Source organism: Corella eumyota, chromosome 3 (genome assembly GCF_963082875.1).
Source record: "Corella eumyota chromosome 3, kaCorEumy4.1, whole genome shotgun sequence".
Lineage (NCBI taxonomy): Eukaryota > Metazoa > Chordata > Ascidiacea > Phlebobranchia > Corellidae > Corella > Corella eumyota.
The window spans coordinates 1,869,713-1,887,840 of record NC_137492.1 but is presented as its reverse complement, the minus strand read 5'-3'; the positions used below and the strand labels follow the sequence as shown (position 1 = coordinate 1,887,840).

General features: G+C 29.5%; 4 protein-coding genes across 4 annotated transcripts; 3 read left to right on the top strand and 1 right to left on the bottom strand.

Annotated features, from left to right (window-relative positions):
• Positions 1-52: 52 nt before the first annotated feature.
• Positions 53-1,948, top strand: LOC145745714 (uncharacterized). Its single transcript, XM_082563865.1, has 3 exons — positions 53-197; positions 341-645; positions 729-1,948. The coding sequence occupies exons 1-3, from the start codon at positions 84-86 to the stop codon at positions 967-969; spliced, it is 660 nt and encodes a 219-aa protein (XP_082419991.1). The 5' UTR covers positions 53-83; the 3' UTR covers positions 970-1,948.
• A 1,349-nt stretch (positions 1,949-3,297) lies between these two features.
• Positions 3,298-9,034, top strand: LOC145744490 (acetyl-coenzyme A transporter 1-like). Its single transcript, XM_082562332.1, has 10 exons — positions 3,298-3,545; positions 3,787-3,968; positions 4,078-4,249; positions 4,363-4,477; positions 4,691-4,893; positions 7,280-7,461; positions 7,586-7,706; positions 7,897-8,008; positions 8,201-8,307; positions 8,532-9,034. Exons 1-10 carry the CDS (start codon positions 3,306-3,308, stop codon positions 8,691-8,693), a joined length of 1,596 nt encoding a protein of 531 aa, XP_082418458.1. The 5' UTR covers positions 3,298-3,305; the 3' UTR covers positions 8,694-9,034.
• LOC145744876 (phytanoyl-CoA dioxygenase domain-containing protein 1 homolog) lies at positions 5,170-7,150 on the bottom strand. Its single transcript, XM_082562841.1, has 8 exons — positions 7,130-7,150; positions 6,834-6,991; positions 6,595-6,673; positions 6,368-6,505; positions 6,023-6,181; positions 5,727-5,861; positions 5,506-5,618; positions 5,170-5,332 (listed from the first exon to the last, which is right to left on the bottom strand). The coding sequence occupies exons 1-8, from the start codon at positions 7,148-7,150 to the stop codon at positions 5,170-5,172; spliced, it is 966 nt and encodes a 321-aa protein (XP_082418967.1).
• Positions 9,035-10,048: 1,014 nt separating the features above from the next.
• On the top strand, positions 10,049-13,544 carry LOC145746167 (serine/threonine-protein phosphatase 2A 65 kDa regulatory subunit A beta isoform-like). The gene is made up of 9 exons (XM_082564365.1): positions 10,049-10,396; positions 10,573-10,718; positions 10,899-11,025; positions 11,153-11,267; positions 11,433-11,599; positions 11,752-12,066; positions 12,144-12,311; positions 12,480-12,728; positions 12,927-13,544. The coding sequence occupies exons 1-9, from the start codon at positions 10,088-10,090 to the stop codon at positions 13,092-13,094; spliced, it is 1,764 nt and encodes a 587-aa protein (XP_082420491.1). The 5' UTR covers positions 10,049-10,087; the 3' UTR covers positions 13,095-13,544.
• The last annotated feature ends 4,584 nt before the right edge of the window (positions 13,545-18,128 follow it).

The following is an 18,128-nucleotide window of genomic DNA, read 5'->3' as shown; positions in this document are numbered from 1 at the left end:
TTTGCATTTCTAGCATTAGCAGTTACAGCTAAGTTTAAAGAGATATAGTAGAACAAGTTGTTTTGTAGTGAAAAATACTCAACATGGTTTATAGACGTAATTTTATGAGTACTTTAAAAACAATTTTGTTGCCAATTTTATTAATTGGAACAGTGTTGTATTTTATGATCATCAAGCAAATAGATTTAAACGCAAAGGTAGGTTTTATTTTTACATAAAATGTATATACAAAAAACAGTTAGAGCATGCCTTTGAATTATACACTTTGCCACAAAAAGCGACTCTTCATCTTGTCTATTTAAGTAGTATAAAAATATGTATCTAATGTTTTCTAATGTAGATAAACGACATGATTGATGGAGTAAATGTTCTCAAAGAAGAGCAGGAAAAAATTAACGAAATTCATCAGCAATTTGCAATCGATGTGAACAATACTAGACAGTCTATGGATGCCCAACTTAAACAAGTGGAATTTTTAGAAAGGCAGTCAAAGCGATACAATCTTTTGTTCAGTGGCATCGGTGAAGTGGATGGTGAAAACTGTGAGGCGATTTTGTATGAAATTATTGAAAAGAAAATGGGTATTACTCTTACTCCTAAAGACATCGAATATGCTTATCGTGTTGGTAATGGAGATAAGCCAAGGTATGTGTTAAGGCTGTTAATTTTAACATTACCTTTATTTAACCTACTAAGCTATATCATCCAAGTTTTTTTTCATTTTACAGAAAGATTTTAGCCAAGTTTTCACGGTTTAAAGACAAAACAAAACTCCTTTACCGCAAGAAATCGATGAGAGGAAATATAATCATTGAAGATGACCTAACAGAAATTCAACTGAAGGATAAACACAGGTTGGAGGAATTTGCTAAAAAAGCTGAAAGTCTTGGCAAGAAAGTGAAATGGAGCGGAAAGCAATTGTTTGTTGAAGGATCGGAAATTAAAGCTGAAAATCTTCCAAACGATTAAGTTTATGCTAGAATGAGGCTGATAAATTTCGACGTGTTTGTATTGATAAAGTGCTTTGAAGGTTTAGTTAACTCAAATGATGATTGCATATTGAAAGGAAATTATAACACTGTTTCAATGGCAAAAAATAAAAAGATTGTGGAAAGGCCAAACAACTTAGTTGAAATATATGTAAAACGATGAGAATATGGTGATATACTTTATATTAACAATGCTGATCTCACCTATAATCCTACTAATTAACACTAGTTGTTTCCGTTTGATACTTCAAAATAATCGGGTATTACAACTAGCAAACCAGCTGTAATACGATCGTTTTTATATTCATTATCTAAATTTTCATCAAAATGTTTAATAGGTTGTTTTTTGCAACCTTTATTTATCTGTTCTGGCCTTTTACATGATTCAGTATCTTTGGTGGTAATGGAACGTGTTGTTTTTATGACCTCTGGTTGAACTGTTTGATCTTGTTTAAATGGATTTGTAAAGGGTGTGGTCGTTGCGGTAATTGAATCGATTTGATTACCGTCTAGTGTTTTAGCCTGGAGGGTATTTGCATTGACATTGGTAACTGGATTGGCTCTAACATAGTCTTGCGTAAAAGACTTTGATTTTGTTGATACAATCTTTGTTGATTCAATCAGTTTATCTGATGTTCTTTCCAAAGTGTTAATATGTGTTGATATAATATTATTCTGAATTGTAGCTTGAGATATATCAATATTTGGCGTTTGTGTCGGAGTGTTCTTCTTAGTTTCATCTTCAGTTGGTTCGAGAATTTTGACTACGAATCGTCTTGGAAAAATACCACGCCTCGTGTTGCAAAAGTTATTCTTTCGACAACAATCGTAGCATATACTGTTTCGCAAGCTTGGCCTATAAAAAGAACATTTGTTACTTTTATTTATTTGTTTTATGCAAATTTTATTTATACCTGTGGTATTTGCACATGAGTCTGTTTAACGCAATCATATCTCGACAAGCAACCTGTTGTTTGCAACTTCTTATCATCATTGTTTGTTGGTTTTCTTCGCGTAGTTCAGTAATACAAGCCTATAGATATTAAACAAAGATTGTCCATAACGTTTTTATTTAAAATACTAAAAGAAATTATTAAACTTGATTGTAAAAATTACTTGATTTGGATAGCAAGTTTCAGCTACTCCATTTCGCTTGCATTCTTTTTCGCCCCCAACAACACTACATCTCCAACAAAGAAGACTGCAAACCTTAGTCAAACCCAGCGACAATATAAATAAATGCAATACACGTTTAAAACTTATCATCGTTTTTATTAAAAGTTTTTAAGGAAATCCATAACTAACTACTGTAAAAAATAGATATTTCTTAAACTCTCTGAATGAATTTGAGGCCAACATGTTTTTAATATAGTCTAATATAAATTTAACGCCTACCCTAGCGATATTATAATAAAACTACGCCCAAATTACAACAGCATACAAATGATCTTATTAGGTTGAACGACTAGACGATTTTGTTGCGGCATTTGCTGATATTAAATATTAATTTGCTACCTTTCGGTATTGTATATCATGGGATTAGGAAGTTTATATTCTGATTATATAACCGTTAGAAATTAAAAAAATTACATAATTATGCAACAACAGATTATTATTTAATTAAATAAAATACAATGTTTAATGATCAGAATTTTAATTTTGGGCATTAGCAAAATTCGACAGTAAATACTTAATTTAAAGTAAGTTTAAAAAAGTAGTTGCTACTGCGTGTAAATTTTCTATGACGTAGTATGAAAACATTCTCATGGGCTTTTTGTTTACTAGTAGTAAATCGTAGTGATGAGGTGGCCTTAACGTTGTTGTATTATTTCTAAATTGCACTACATTTTGAAATGTAATAATGTAATATTGGTATGTTTGGGTTAGAAGGTTGAGTTAGTTAACGCCAAGTGAAGTGTTAAACGTGTTAGTTTATGTGAAGCCGGCAGCGTGGTGTAGTGGAGTGGTAAGAACACTTGCTACACCACCCATATAAAGTCGTGGGTTCAATCCCCACTGATCTAATGCGGTAGCGCCCTTGAGTAAGGCACTATAAACGGTATGAACTTCTGCTGAGCCAGCACTTAATCAGCAGCATAATTACTGGGCAATTCTAATCTATAATATCCCAAACTGCCACAGACAACTCGAGACTGGGTCGGAGTAACTGATGTTACTCTATGTTTAAGTCGCGCATTCGACTTTTCCACATCGAGGATAAAGATATGTACAAAAAAAAATGTGTGTATAGTCGCTTTTCACTTCTGGTATGTTAAATAAACCGAAAATTTTTTTTTTCTAAGATTATTTAAAGAAATGAGTGATCAAACTACAACGCGGTCTCGCAATATTGTGAGCGAGGAAAGCAAACCTAAAGAAGTAAATGGAGTGTATGACAGTAGTTCTGTTGAAAAACAAGAAAACAACCAAAGTTCTTCACATTTTACTATGACTTGGTGGTATGAGGATAGATCTAGTGTCTTATTACTTCTGTTTTTGTATCTCTTACAAGGGATTCCTCTTGGTTTAGCTGGAAGTATTCCTATGCTGCTGGCGGTAAATACTTAATTTTAGAATTAAAAGTTTAGCAGCGTTATTAAATAAGGTTGACAATTTTGTTAACAATAAAATATTTGGTTAACTACTTCTAATTATACATTTTTGTTTTAGGTTGACGTTTTTAAAAAATTATATTTTAATATCGTATTTGATTGTGTTTTTGTTTTCTATATTTATTTATTTTTTTTTTTTTACTGGTTTTAGTAAGAACTAAATATTAAAAACTTATATTTTTTAGGGCAAAAATGTCAACTACCATCAACAGGCGATATTTAGTTTCGTGTTTTGGCCGTTTAGTATAAAATTATTATGGGCCCCATTAGTTGATGGAGCTTACTTTCAAAGGTTTGGAAGAAGAAAAACCTGGCTTGTACCAACACAATATTGCATTGCAATTATAATGTTTATCTTGTCATATAGGTAAGCAGATTTGCAGTTTTTCAAAGTTCACGCAGAAAACGTAGATCTTAAAAAATTATATTTTATGTATTTTATTTTTGATTTAAAATTTTGCAAATTATTTTTATAGACTTGACTTTTTATTACAACCTGAAAACCTTAATATAATACACCTCACTGCCTCTTTTTTTATCTTAAACTTCTGTGCTGCAACACAGGACATAGCTGTCGATGGTTGGGCTTTAACTATGCTTAGCAAGAAGAATGTTGGGCTAGCTTCTACTTGTAATACAGTGGGGCAGGTAAAATAAAACAAGTTTAATTAACTTTTAAATGACCTTAATTTTTAAATGAAGTTATTGAACCATATAATTAAAATATATATATAAAGGTAATATTAATTTAATATTTTTAGACTGCTGGCTATTTTCTTGGTTATGTTGTATTTCTTGCTTTAGAATCTGCTGAGTTTTGTAACAAATATTTAAGAGTAACCTCTAATGAAGAAGGTGGTTTAGTCACCTTAGCAGGTTAACAACAAAATTTTAATCAAAATTCGTAATATTTTTTATGAAACTTGACATTACCTATACCTTAAAATAGCTCATGCAACAATCAGGATTTTAATTGTCATAGTATGGACACAACTTTCAACTAATATTTGGCCGTGCTAATTTACCTGTACACCACAAATGGCAGTTTAGTTCACTAAGCTCTTTTACTTATATTTTTATTTTTTTAAGGTTTCATGTATTTTTGGTCCATCGTATTTTTTGTAACCACAACTTTGGTGATGTTGCTGAAAAAAGAGGACAAAGTAAAATTGGATGACAAAGATGAAGGAGAAACAGCATCCAAGGGAGTTTTATCAACATACAAACTTCTATGGAAGATCCTCTGTCTTCCTAACATCATTCAATATGTCATCATTCTACTGACTTGCAAGGTTTTTTAATTTTTCTTTATTTAAATTAGTATCTAACAAATTTATTATTATTTTATAGCATATTGTAACACACACAATGAGTTAAAATTTATATGCTTAAACAATCTAAAACAAATAGTTTCAAAGCAGAATATCAGGGTTTAAATTAAAACACACAATATTGAAAAAAAACTATTTACAAAAAGAGTAAAAAACTTTATTTATTTAGATCATGTCATTAATTGCACATAAAATAAATCAACATTAAAAAAAACACAAAAATCAAAAAAGTTGAAATTATTTTGCCCACTCTGGGTCATATACCCATGGGTAAAATTGGCCTTTTAGTTGCTCACCCTTTTTTATAACATGAGTGCCCTCCAATAGTAATTCATCGGTGTTCGATATAACACCATCTGCTATATAGTTAACCACTGCAGCTCTTCTAGGCTTATCAGACCTAAAAATGCAGTATATAAACTGTGACCTTATTGCAATACTTTTTATTATTTTTTAACTAAGTACTTCCCTTTACTTTTTATTATTTTTTAACTAAGTACTTCCCCCTAAAATTTTGGAATTTTGTCTTAAGTTTTAAACTGTAAGAATATTTGCTACAAAGACTAAACTAACCTGTTGGGAAATGAACCATGGACTATCAGAGGATGATGAATACTGGCTTCCCCTTTCTTTAATAGACATGAAACTGGGTTAAAATTTGCCTTCTCTTCATCTGTTAAGACTGTCTTTAAAACATAAAAAATTAATAATAAAAAAAACATTCTGCTAAACTATTTTAGCCAAAAGTTCAACATTTTTATTTTGAATTCTAAAATTTTTAAAACTTCGCTTACTTTGATTGATTCCATATCTTTAAAATTACGATCAGTAATTGGAAGGGGTTTTCCCTCTCTTGTCCAATGATGAGAACCAGGAATGTAATGAATACAACCATTCTCAGTTGTCTGATCATCTAAAGCTATGTGGATCTAAAACATTCAAATTAGATCATTACTTTTTATCTTTTAAATGGGCTTTTGAAACTCCATTAAATTTGTCGTAATTAAACAAAATTTAAAATATGTTTTGATGAAATTAAATCTTGTTTAAGAGGATAAAACACATTTTTTTATTTAATATTTGCACTAACTGATAAATGTTGCATTGGTGTTGTCCTTGTCCAGTAACTATAATCTTGATGCCAAGCCACACAACCTCCATACTTTGCTGGTTTTGCAAACAACTGATCATGCCAGAAACGAACCTTGCTTTCCTTACCATTGTTGAGGATTAGTTGAGAAGAAGGGACCTTTTAAAACGATTTTTAAAATGATTTTATTACCATGCTATATATAATTTTATAAAATGTAGTTAAGTAAATGAAATTGACATACATCAAGTTGCAAAATGTAATATCCACCATTAAGAACAATTTCTATTTATACCAACTGAAAAAAAGGTTTTAATAAAATTTAATTTATAAACATTTTGTTACACTAATTGCTGGGTGCCATATAAGGTCATGAAACAGTTGGGTTATTCTCCAATGCCCTAACGCATGCATTAAAACATTGTTAACATCCCCAGATTCATTTTTATGAAACTCATAGAAATGTGGATGTTGTTCACCTTCCTACAACAAAGACATATACCTTTATTTAAATAAATTTAAAATTGAATTTTTAGTGAACATTTCAATTGGTTAAAATATATAAAAGTTACCAGAAATCTTTCATAATCTTTAAGCAATAAATCGCATTTTTCTTCTGATAATACTTTAATAGGAGCTAAAAATCCCTGCCTAAAATTCAAAAAAAATTTCAAAAAATAAATAACCAATAGTAAACACAAAGTTAACATACCAAAATAAACTACACATATTTTTATTGTTTTGTTATGCTAAACACTTTTAGTTTTTTTTATACATTTTTTTACAATTAATTAAAATTAAAGTTTCATACTTTTTGTATTGTTCGATCTGGTTCTTGCTAAGTTTAAAGTTAGCCCAACCTTGTGGGGTGGTTGGAGTTTTAATCAATGATTCTGTATCGCTATGTATTGTACTCCAATCATCTAATCCAGTTTCATTTGGTAATAGATACGTGTTTTTTCTTAAAAACTAAATCAAAAATAGGAAATTTTATAATTTGTAGATAGTTTCCAAGATTAAAAAGGCTTTTTATTTTAGTTTTTTATTTATACATGTATATATAGTTTACAATTGATAAAAGATTTATAAACAGATGGTTTTACTTACATTTTCACCTAAAAAACTCATATTATATTCAATTACTTTTTTTCAATAATTCTAGTCTCTGCAGAACCTAACTTAAGACTGTTGCAACATCTATATATATATACTTTACAACACTGTATAAACAAATGGTTAATAATTAATATTTTTTAGATTGGTTTTGCCTTTGAAGCTGTTGTTGGATTGAAACTAATTGAGGCTGGCATTCACAAAGAAAGTTTGGCCCTTCTGGCTGTCCCCTTAACACCACTGCAAATTGTTCTTCCACTTTTTATAGCTAAATATACAACAGGTCCAAAACCAATGGACGTTTTTTTAAAGGCAATCAAGTTTAGGTAAATTATTATTGTTATTGCTTTAAAATCAACTTGTAGATTATTTAACATTTTATTGTTAATTATATACAGTGATTTGGTTTTTCTTTAATTTTATTAAAAATTTTTTGCCCCTTTATTTTAGATTAACGTTCACTGTTTGGTTTTCTGCTGTTGTTTACTTCACTCCTTTATTTAAACAAGAAGATGGATCATTTCCCGCTTATTATTTTGTTCTTATATTGATAACATACTGCTTTCATCAGGTAGCTAAAATTTCATTAGCCAAAATACATTTTTTGTATTGCTTATATAGTTGAAATTGTAAATACCATATCTTCAAATAAGTCAATGTTATAGTAACTAAACATATAATGTTTGACTAGCCCAGTTTAATCTGTGCTTAAATTTTTTAACTTATAGATAAATTGCCATATAAAATCATATTTCTTTTAGGTTGCATTGTACAGTATGTTTGTTGCTGGTATGGCCTTTAATGCAAAGATTAGTGATCCACATATAGGAGGAACTTACATGACATTACTTAATACTTTCACAAATCTTGGAGGTAACGTTTAATAAACATTTGTTCAAAGTTATAACTTCTATGAATTACCTTCTTTAGTAGGGTAATAGTATACCATATACAATGGAAAAATAATTTATTACTTGTAGTTTGGTTAATAAAAGTATACATACAATTTAAACTATGATATTAAGAACAAAATTTATGAATCTAATTAATTTACTTTGCACACAGGTAACTGGCCAAGCACACTGGCTCTTTGGTATGTTGATGACTTGACAACAATCTCTTGTGTTGGTGGAGATTCAGGTTATCAGTTCTGCACAAAACAAACAGCAAAGGTACTTGTGGCATTGTTGTTTCAGATGGAGTGTTTAAATTGTTAATTTTGTTATTGTATATTATGTAAACATTTATACTAGTCTGTTTGAATTAGCAATGCAATGTTTTTTTTGGATTTAAATTAGTGTTTGGGTAATTTTTTAGTATTTTTATTATCATTATTGACCTTATAAGAAATTTTTTAATTTACACTTTTTATATAAACATTTTTGTCTTTTTTTAGGAATGTGCTTTGGGTGGTGGTCAATGTGTCACTGCTTTTGATGGATTTTACATTGAAGCTGGCATATGTTTAGTAGTTGGTATCCTATGGTTAGTGTGGAGATCAAAAACTTTACGAGAACTTCAAAGTTTAGATTTAGAACGTTGGAAATGCCCCAGATGAAAACTTCTTAATTTTTTGTGCAATTTCAAATAAAAATTGTTTGTTTTTTTTCTTCGGTGATATTTAATATAGGTCAATTGAAAACAAGAGTAAGTTATATGTGTTTTAATGTTTTTTCAGATTTTATGGTATTTTATATTGCTGTAGAATTATTTATTACAACTTTTTGACAATACTGTTAATCTTATTTAATATTTATAAACTAAAGTAGTAAAAAATGACAGTATTTATTCAATAATATAATTCCTATATGTATATGGATTGTTATTTTTTTTACATCAACCTTATATTAAACCTGCACTATGTTAACACAATTTGTGACTACACAATCCTCATATTTTCATGAATTAAGTTAGGAAATCAAGTATTATTTGATTAAAGTTATTTAAATATGATTAAAATTTTTAATGCAGTTTTAAAATACTTTGTTATCTTAACTGATATATTCTTCATAATATTATTTTTTGCTAACTACTTATGCAATAAGTATTTAATATATCATTACTTTAAAATTATCTGCCTTTAATTATGTTACTAATAGTTGTCTAGTGGTTTAGATAATATATATATTTTAGCAATTTAATATATTGTAAGGTTTTATTTTTTTGTATGGCAATAAAACGTACTAGGAAAAATTGTTTTTACATTTGATGAAGTTTTTGGTTTGTCAAGATTAAAAATTTGTACAAAAATGCGTTACATATGGTAAAATTCAAAATTCTTGACATATATGTACAAAAAACGTCAAAATTATGATAAACCTCAAAATATTATTTTAAAAGCAAAAAAATTTAACGAAGCTAACCGATTCCTAAATCGGGGATAAAGTAAAATTAGAAAAAGTTGTTACAAAGTATTTACCTGATAGAATAAAAAAAAAAAAAAAAAAAGAGTTGCCGTTGTTTCTAGTTTTCAATAATAATCCTTTACTTAATTTTACAATACAATTTAGATGTACAATGCTAATTTATATTAAATAAATTTTCTAAATTTGTGTTTAAAATTAGTAATTTAACACTGTTAAATTTCAAATCCGTGATGTTGTAAATTTAAAAAAAAATTCGCGGCAACACTGGATTGCTATTTGTCCTGAAATTTTTCTTAAATAACCGTGCCCAATGAAATATTGTGAAATTTATTCTGTTATTTTATTGCCTAAACTTCCATGAAAAAGGTTAATTAACAAAGAAATATTATGTTCTTAATATGGATTTAATAATACTTTGTTTATAACGCTGGTTCATTTTTATTTTAAAGACTTTAATAAAGTGGAAAGACACGATATATTTTTTCCAAAAACATTTCACATTTTTATTTTCGCTAAACTAAACCTGTTATTGTTTTGTGTAGATTTATTAGGTTCTATAAATTCTTAGTAAATATTTAAAAACAAAATGGCCGAAGAAGCTGGAGATGATTCTTTATATCCAATTGCAGTTTTAATTGATGAACTTCGCAATGAAGATGTCCAACTTCAACTAAACAGCATGGGAAAGCTCTCCACAATAGCTCTTGCTCTTGGAGTTGACCGAACTCGATCTGAACTCATCCCGTTTCTAACCGACTCGATGTGTGATGAAGATGAGGTCCTTCTTGCTCTTGCAGAACAGCTTGGATCTTTTACTCCTCTCGTTGGAGGAAATAGTTGGGCTCATTGTCTTCTTCCACCGTTGGAAAGTCTCTCAACTGTTGAAGAGACTGTGGTATGTTAATTAAACATTGTTTTATATCAATTCCATTGTTTAATCACGTTTAATGTAAAATAGTTGTTCAAATAACTAAAATATATTTAAATTTGTATGTTAGGGCTGTTAAATTAGCTTACTAACATAAAAAAACCAAGCCAAATTTGCCTAAAAATTGATTTGTTTTCTTTAAGGTAAGGGACAAAGCAGTTGAGTCACTAAGAGCTGTTGCAAATGATCACACCCCAGCTGATCTAGAAACTTACATGATTCCACTTATTAAAAGATTGTCAACTGGTGATTGGTTTACATCCAGAACTTCTGCTTGTGGTTTATTCAGGTTCAGAATTGTGATTTTATTTTACTCTTAAATTTTAAATTGTAACATAAATAATATAATACCAGATTTATTTTCCAATTTAAAAAAATTGTCTTTTTAATAAAATATGATGTGTTTTGATGATTGTTCAAGTAATGTTGAATGAAGCTTAAGTAAATGTTGTTTTTATTAATATTGCAGTGTTGTGTACCCGAGAGTCTCAGCCACTTTAAAGCAAGAACTGAGAACTTTGTTCCGAAACTTGTGTGGAGATGACACCCCTATGGTTAGAAGAGCTGCTGCATCTAAACTCGGTGAATTTGCAAAGGTAATATAATAATAAAAACCTTTTTCATATAAAAATAGCATATATTTTTGAAGTAGAACTGTCACTATGACTAAGTGGAATATTGCTTTTAAATTCTTAATGTAACTTTTTTATGTTTCGTTTTCAGGCAGTAGAAAGAGAACATGTTACTGGAGACTTGATTCCTCTTCTCCACAACCTTGCTAATGACGAGCAAGATTCTGTCAGATTACTTTCTGTTGATGGTTCTGTCACAATGGCCGGTAAGTCAACTTAAAATATAGTGTTTTTTTAATTAATACCCCCCTACAATATATTAGACTTGTAAATTTTGTTAAACATTTAAGCTTGAGATATATAGCTATTAACGAATGACCGAATGACTTTTAAACATTCATTTAAATTTAACCATCTTTGTTTAAACTCAGAATTGTTAAATGAAACTGAATGTGAGCAACATCTTCTTGCTACCATCAAAGAAGCTGCAGCAGACAAGTCCTGGAGAGTTAGATACATGCTCGCTGATAAATTTACACTGCTTCAGAAAGCTATCGGACCACAGTTAACAATGCAAAACCTAGTGCCAGCATTCCAGGTATGATAAGTTTTTATCTTTAAAAAAATTTTAACAATGTTTATGGCTAATAGGAAACTTACTTTTAAAGTGTTCTTGCAAATAATATATATATGCTAACTTTAACATTTTTTAAATTTCATTTGTGGTATTAAGTGATCCATTTATTGCAGGCATTGCTAAAAGATTGTGAAGCTGAAGTACGTGCTGCGGTTGCCCACAAGGTCAAAGATTTTTGCGAGAACTTGCCAGCAGACAAGCGTGAACAAGTGATCATGCAGAGCATCTTACCTCATGTTAAAGAACTTGTTACCGACGCCAACCAACATGTTAAATCAGCTCTTGCTTCTGTCATCATGGGACTGTCTCCAATCTTAGGAAAGGATAACACTATTGAGCATCTGTTGCCTCTGTTTTTGACCCAACTTAAAGATGAATGCCCAGATGTGCGTCTGAATATTATCTCAAATATTGACTGCGTAAATGAGGTATGTAAAATTGTACTTTTTTATTGTAAGAATAGGTATAAGAATCATATAAGTAAGTAACTTTATTTTAAACATAGGTAATTGGAATAGACCAACTCTCTCAGTCCCTTCTTCCAGCCATTGTAGAGCTAGCTGAGGATGGAAAGTGGAGAGTTAGATTGGCAATCATTGAACACATGCCTTTACTTGCCTCACAACTTGGCCAGCAATTCTTTGACGACAAATTAAATGAATTGTGTATGCAGGTAAAAAATTTTAGTGCATTAAAACTGGAGACAATGTCAAATTAACCATCTTTTTATATCTTAAATTATTTATAGGTTAACCATTAGTAATTTATTTTTCTGTCTTAGTTGTATTTTTACCCAACTTTGTGTTAATTCAGAAAATTACGCAATTGTTTTTTGTTGCAGTGGCTAGTAGATCATGTTTACGCTATCAGAGATGCTGCAACAACTAACCTTCGCAAACTAGTTGAAACCTTTGGAATGGATTGGGCTAAAGATGCAGTTGTTCCAAAGATATTAAACTTGGCTCAAGACCAGAATTACTTGCGCAGAATGACAACGATTTTCTGCGTAAATGAATTGGCCTCAACTTTATCTGGTGAACAACTGGCCAAACTTATTCTACCAACTTTGTTAAGACTTTCCAATGATAATGTAAGTTAATTTAACTTAAATTTAATTGGTATTTTACCTAATGTGTTTGGTCTTTACTAAGCTGATTAAAATATTGCTTAGTTGCGCTTTATTACGTTACGTAAAGCTTATTAAAGTTACTTCAGAGCAAAAACCTTTGTTTTTGTTAGAAATACTACAATATCTTCCTCTATTTTTTAATTTTTTTTTAATTTCAAGGTTGCTAATGTTCGTTTCAACGTTTGCAAATGTATGGAGAAAGTTGGTCTCCGATTGGATGGTTCTAGTTTAAGCACGGAAGTTAAACCGATGCTTCAACGATTAAGCAAAGATCAAGATGTTGATGTCCAATTCTTCGCACAACGAGCATTACAAATTCTTGCTTAAAAAAGTTTTTAGCTATAATTTGCCTGAAAGTTTTGGTATATAAAAAAATGCCGTTGTTATTCCATTATTAGTTATGCTAGTTATTTTACTTTTATTAATTTGGTTCATTTATTGTTATTTAAAAGATTGGCTAATTTAGTAGGATTTTTACGCGATAATTTTGACTTAAAATTTTATAATTTGGCATTTTTTTTAGTGTGCATTTATTACTATAACATTCGCGATGGCCCTTCGTTAATAAACTTTTTTATTGAAATATCATTATTTAAATAGTGAATTACAAAGGTGATATATATCTACAATTCGTTCACTGATTTTCACACTGTTTTGTTGTAGCTAAAGTGTATTCATTATTCTTCTTTGTAAACATTTTGTTGTAAATAATGGTAGTTCTTGTAAAATTGTAGCCAACACGATTTTGTTTAATGATAATTAAATAAAGTTCACTATAAAATACTTGGCTTTTTATCAATTAAACTAAACATATTATTAAACTGATTACGTAGTTGAAATTATATTATTAGTTAAATAACGTCAGTTTATTTTTGCGCATATCAAAATGTCACATAAGTTGACAGATTAATTGCACAGTTCCTATCTCATGTTTGGTTTTTAATTAAATTAATTGATAGTCAGTTTAGGAAATAGAACTATTTTTAAATGAATAAAATTTTTGTCAATTCGAAATGTAACTGACCTGTTTTTAGGCAAAGGAAAAATCTTGTTAACAGCAGTATTGTGTTTTTGTAGTAAATAAGAAAATGAACTGTACTAGAAAATTTAGCCAAGTGATTTTAATCATCTGCATTTTGAATTTAAATGCAGTTTTGGGGCAGGATCAAATGTCAAACAATACTTTTCAATGTTTAAATGGAGATCTTATTGATTTAAATCAGTTTTGTGATGGAATTTCACATTGTTTAGACAACAGCGATGAAATAACAAATATAAGTTCATCTTATTTGAAAGCCCATAATTCAGCAAGGTAAGGATTGTATTTAAACCCAAAATCAAAGATGGATCTTTTAAAATTATTCTTTAAATTTTTAAATTTACATTGATATTTATTTAATAGTTAAAGTTTTTTCAGTTTAATGTCATTAAAATTATAACTATTTTTAACTTAGATGTAACACTGGTTTTACTACAACATTTTGTGCGGCACCCATTGAACAATATTGCTCAGAAACCTTCCTAAATTGCCCAGACTTAAACCCTTGTTTAGACTGCCAAGACATTAACTCATGTCATCCAGCATGTCCTGAGTATTATCGGTGCCCAAAAATGGGAACATCTTCTCCTTGTATACTAAGAAAACATATTTGTGAATCATGTAACCCATGCGTCCAAGGTTTTGGTGTTGGGTTCAAGTGCCCAAGAAATGAGAAGATTTGTATTTTACCTCAGTTTTTATTGTGGGATGGAGTTAGGGATTGTGAAGATGGAAGTGATCTTTGCTATCAAACAACTTTAAATATTTCTTCATACATTGCAAGGTAACTTTTACTATAAAGTTCATAAGCAATAATTATAGGCCTATAAGACATCTTTCTTTGTATTTCATTTATTTTATTACAGAGATATTAGAGGGGCACCTAATGTGACCTTTAATGACACTCTTTGTTGGAAATGTTTATATTCTGACATCATTATTAATCGAAAAGATGTTTGTGATGGAAAGATGGATTGCCCAGATTTATCTGATGAATGTTTGTGTGAAACTGGACCAAAATATCCTGAAATTTGTAGGAGTATTCAGTAAGTTTAATAAATTTTTTCTTCTAATTTATCTTAAAACATTACAAGTACGCATTTGGTTTTAATTTAAAAAAATGTTTAGTCTAAAAAATGTTTCATCTTTTTAGTTATGCTTTTTGTTGATTTTAGATAACTTTTATACCTTTTTGAATTCAATATCTTTTACTTAAAGCTTTATCAAAATTCTTTTCTGCTTTTAGGACAAACAATCTTACTGAAAATTGTTCAAGAGGAGATATAATGTGTAATGACGGAAAATGTATCAATAAAAGCCAAGTTTGTGATGGGATTATACATTGTACAGATAAATATGATGAATCGTAAGTGGTTCTTTTGTCTAATAAAAGTTTAAAACATAATCATAATGTTTAAACAATATTAATATTCTATGTACAACTTATGTTCACTGACTTTTTAGTTTTAATTGGGATAAAAACAACGTAAAAATAACAATATATCTTTTACACTTTCATTTTCAATAACCTATTTTTAATTTAATAGAAACGATTTTTGTTTTGGAACAATTTCGTGCACTGATACTATATGGCCAGGAGAAAAATGCAGGTAAAATAAAATCTAGATAAAGAATATCTGGTTCTAATTGTCTTAAGCATGTAGTTAATATAGTAATATGTATTTATACTATAAATGGTTATTACACAGAACATTGGAGCTTGTAAAATATAAATATAAACATTTTAAATCATTATTACTAAGCATTTTTGGACTAACAATTAAATAATCTTTTGTTTCTTTTTTGTAGTTGTCATTCCAGTGTGTTTGGAAGATGTGCAAACTCAGCAGTTTATTGTAACAGCCAAGTTGAGTGTTTGCTTGCAGATGATGATATACTGCCACCTGCTGATGAGTGCACACCACAATGTCTTGACTTCAAGGAGGAACATAACATCACAACGTCAAGCAATGAGTGTATACAAAACTATTTTCCAGTAATAATGTAAGTGTTTAATTTTAAAATAATAAAACTTTTGTATAGTGCTAAGCATAATTTTTAAACTTTGTTTTAATAGCCTAATTAAGTGGATGCAGAGTGGATGCAGCCTTCAGTTATTACAAACTAAACTTCAATTTTTTACTGATTTTAAAACTTAATTATTACACATTTACAAATGTAGAAAGAACACAGTTTGCAAGCAATCGGGGCCACTTTTTGACCCAACAATTTGTTGCATGATATTTAAACAATTTGTTGGAGGAGATGTTTGTTGTAACGGAATTCCAAATGAGTCAGCATTATTTGATGATGAAAACAATACCTATTGTGATACCATGAATCGGTATAGGTGTGATGCATTAGGAGGATACAAGGTCATTTATCTTAATAGTAATAAACAAATGAATATATTTCAATATAAAACTTGTAATGCAATTATAAATTAGTTTTGTTTTCAATGACAAAACCTTTTAAAGGTAAACTGATTTTATTTATTTAAAGAAAAATGTATTTTAAATATTAAAAATTTTTTATTTTGTCATGGGACTTTGCAGTACATTGATATTATAACTTGAAAATTTGCTAACAAAGAAGCATCTTTATATTAAACTATTATCTATATATGCTTGCAGGAATCTATAAGTAGATCACAAGTTTGTGACACAGTAGTAAATTGTGATGATAGAAGCGATGAACTAAACTGTACACTCGATGGCAGGTTTTACTGTGAGGCAGAACCACCACTATTTGTTTTGGAAAAGCAGGTAAGGTTTAAAATATTAAAAAAACAATAATAAAATACACATTCTTTAAAACTTTATTAATCTTTGGTTTTGCTGTTTCAAACAAAGTAATATTTACTAAGTAATAGCTTTTGCTGTTCCAAACCTAGTAATATTTAAATCTTTTTTATAATTTTTTAGAAATATGATGGGATAGAGGATTGTGTTGATGGTAGTGATGAATGCCCCACAAGACCCGACCCAGCTCATGAAAGAATATTTTCATCTCGAGAAGATTTGATCCAAAATATCATCCTTAGATATGCTGTGTGGGTAATGGGGATTACTGCAACCATTGGCAACATTGTAAGTTAACTTGTAGTTTTTATTTTTTGTAATTTATTTGATTTTAAAGTTTAGTGTTTGTTGGGCCTCTTAAGTTACCCAAATTTTTTTGTTAAAATTTTTTGAAAAACTATAGCATATGAAAACAATGCTGTTCATAACATATGACATGGTCAAAGTTTGTCCAAAAAAAATTACTTTTTCTATATCTCAGGCTGTTATTTGTCATCAAATCAAAATTTTATGGATTGGAAAAGTAAATAGTCGAGCTTCCCTTTTAGCCAATCATATGCTTGTACTAAACCTAGCATGTGCTGATCTATTAATGGGAATCTATTTGCTAAGTCTTGGGATATTCAGTGTCAAGTACCAAGGGATATATTGTAGGATAAGTAGGAATTGGAGGTCTAGTACATTCTGTACAGTACTTGGAATGTTGGTTGTGATTTCTACTGAAACATCAGTGGCTACTTTAGTTACATTGACAATATTGCGACTTATTGTTGTGCTCAAGGTAAAAAAACAAATGCCAAAGCTTTACTATTTTAATCATTGTACAAACTGATATAAGGTAGGCCTAAAACCATGGATAAACTTTTCTTTGTAGCCTCTTCAAATGGTTCACATGCCTAAAGCAACACATGTCCTTATTGCCATAGCAATGACTTGGGTCTACTCTTTATTTTTGGCTATTTTTCCAATGCTCGGTGTGGTTGAAAATGTATTTACTTCTGAAGTTGAACTAGTTTTAAAACATCCACTATTTAACAATCTTGTTGTAGCATTTCAAGGTAAAATATAACAAGATTTGTTAATTATTGAACTTAGAAAATGTTAAACAATACAAACCATGTAATATGTAATAATTGGTCAGGATTGCAGGCTATCTTTTAGATATTTTTTTACTTTTAGATGTTCAACGTTATTTACGACTTCTTCTTTCATATTATGTTGACTTAAATGAAAGTGAAATAAACTCTACCATAGCCAACATTCATGATACAACTCAATGGTCAGAGTTGCAAGCATATTTTAATAACAGTTATGAACCAACTGGATCATCTTTCAATATAAAATCCTATTTTGGGTAGGTCTATATTGTTAAGATTATTTCTTGTATAGACATCATAAATAAATAGTTTTATACAGTACAAATTTATGTTGACGCAGGAACATTAACCTTTTGCTCTTAATATTAAGAAATGTTTAAATACAACCGAGCTATAAAAAAGTTCTATATGCTTGTCTAATGTA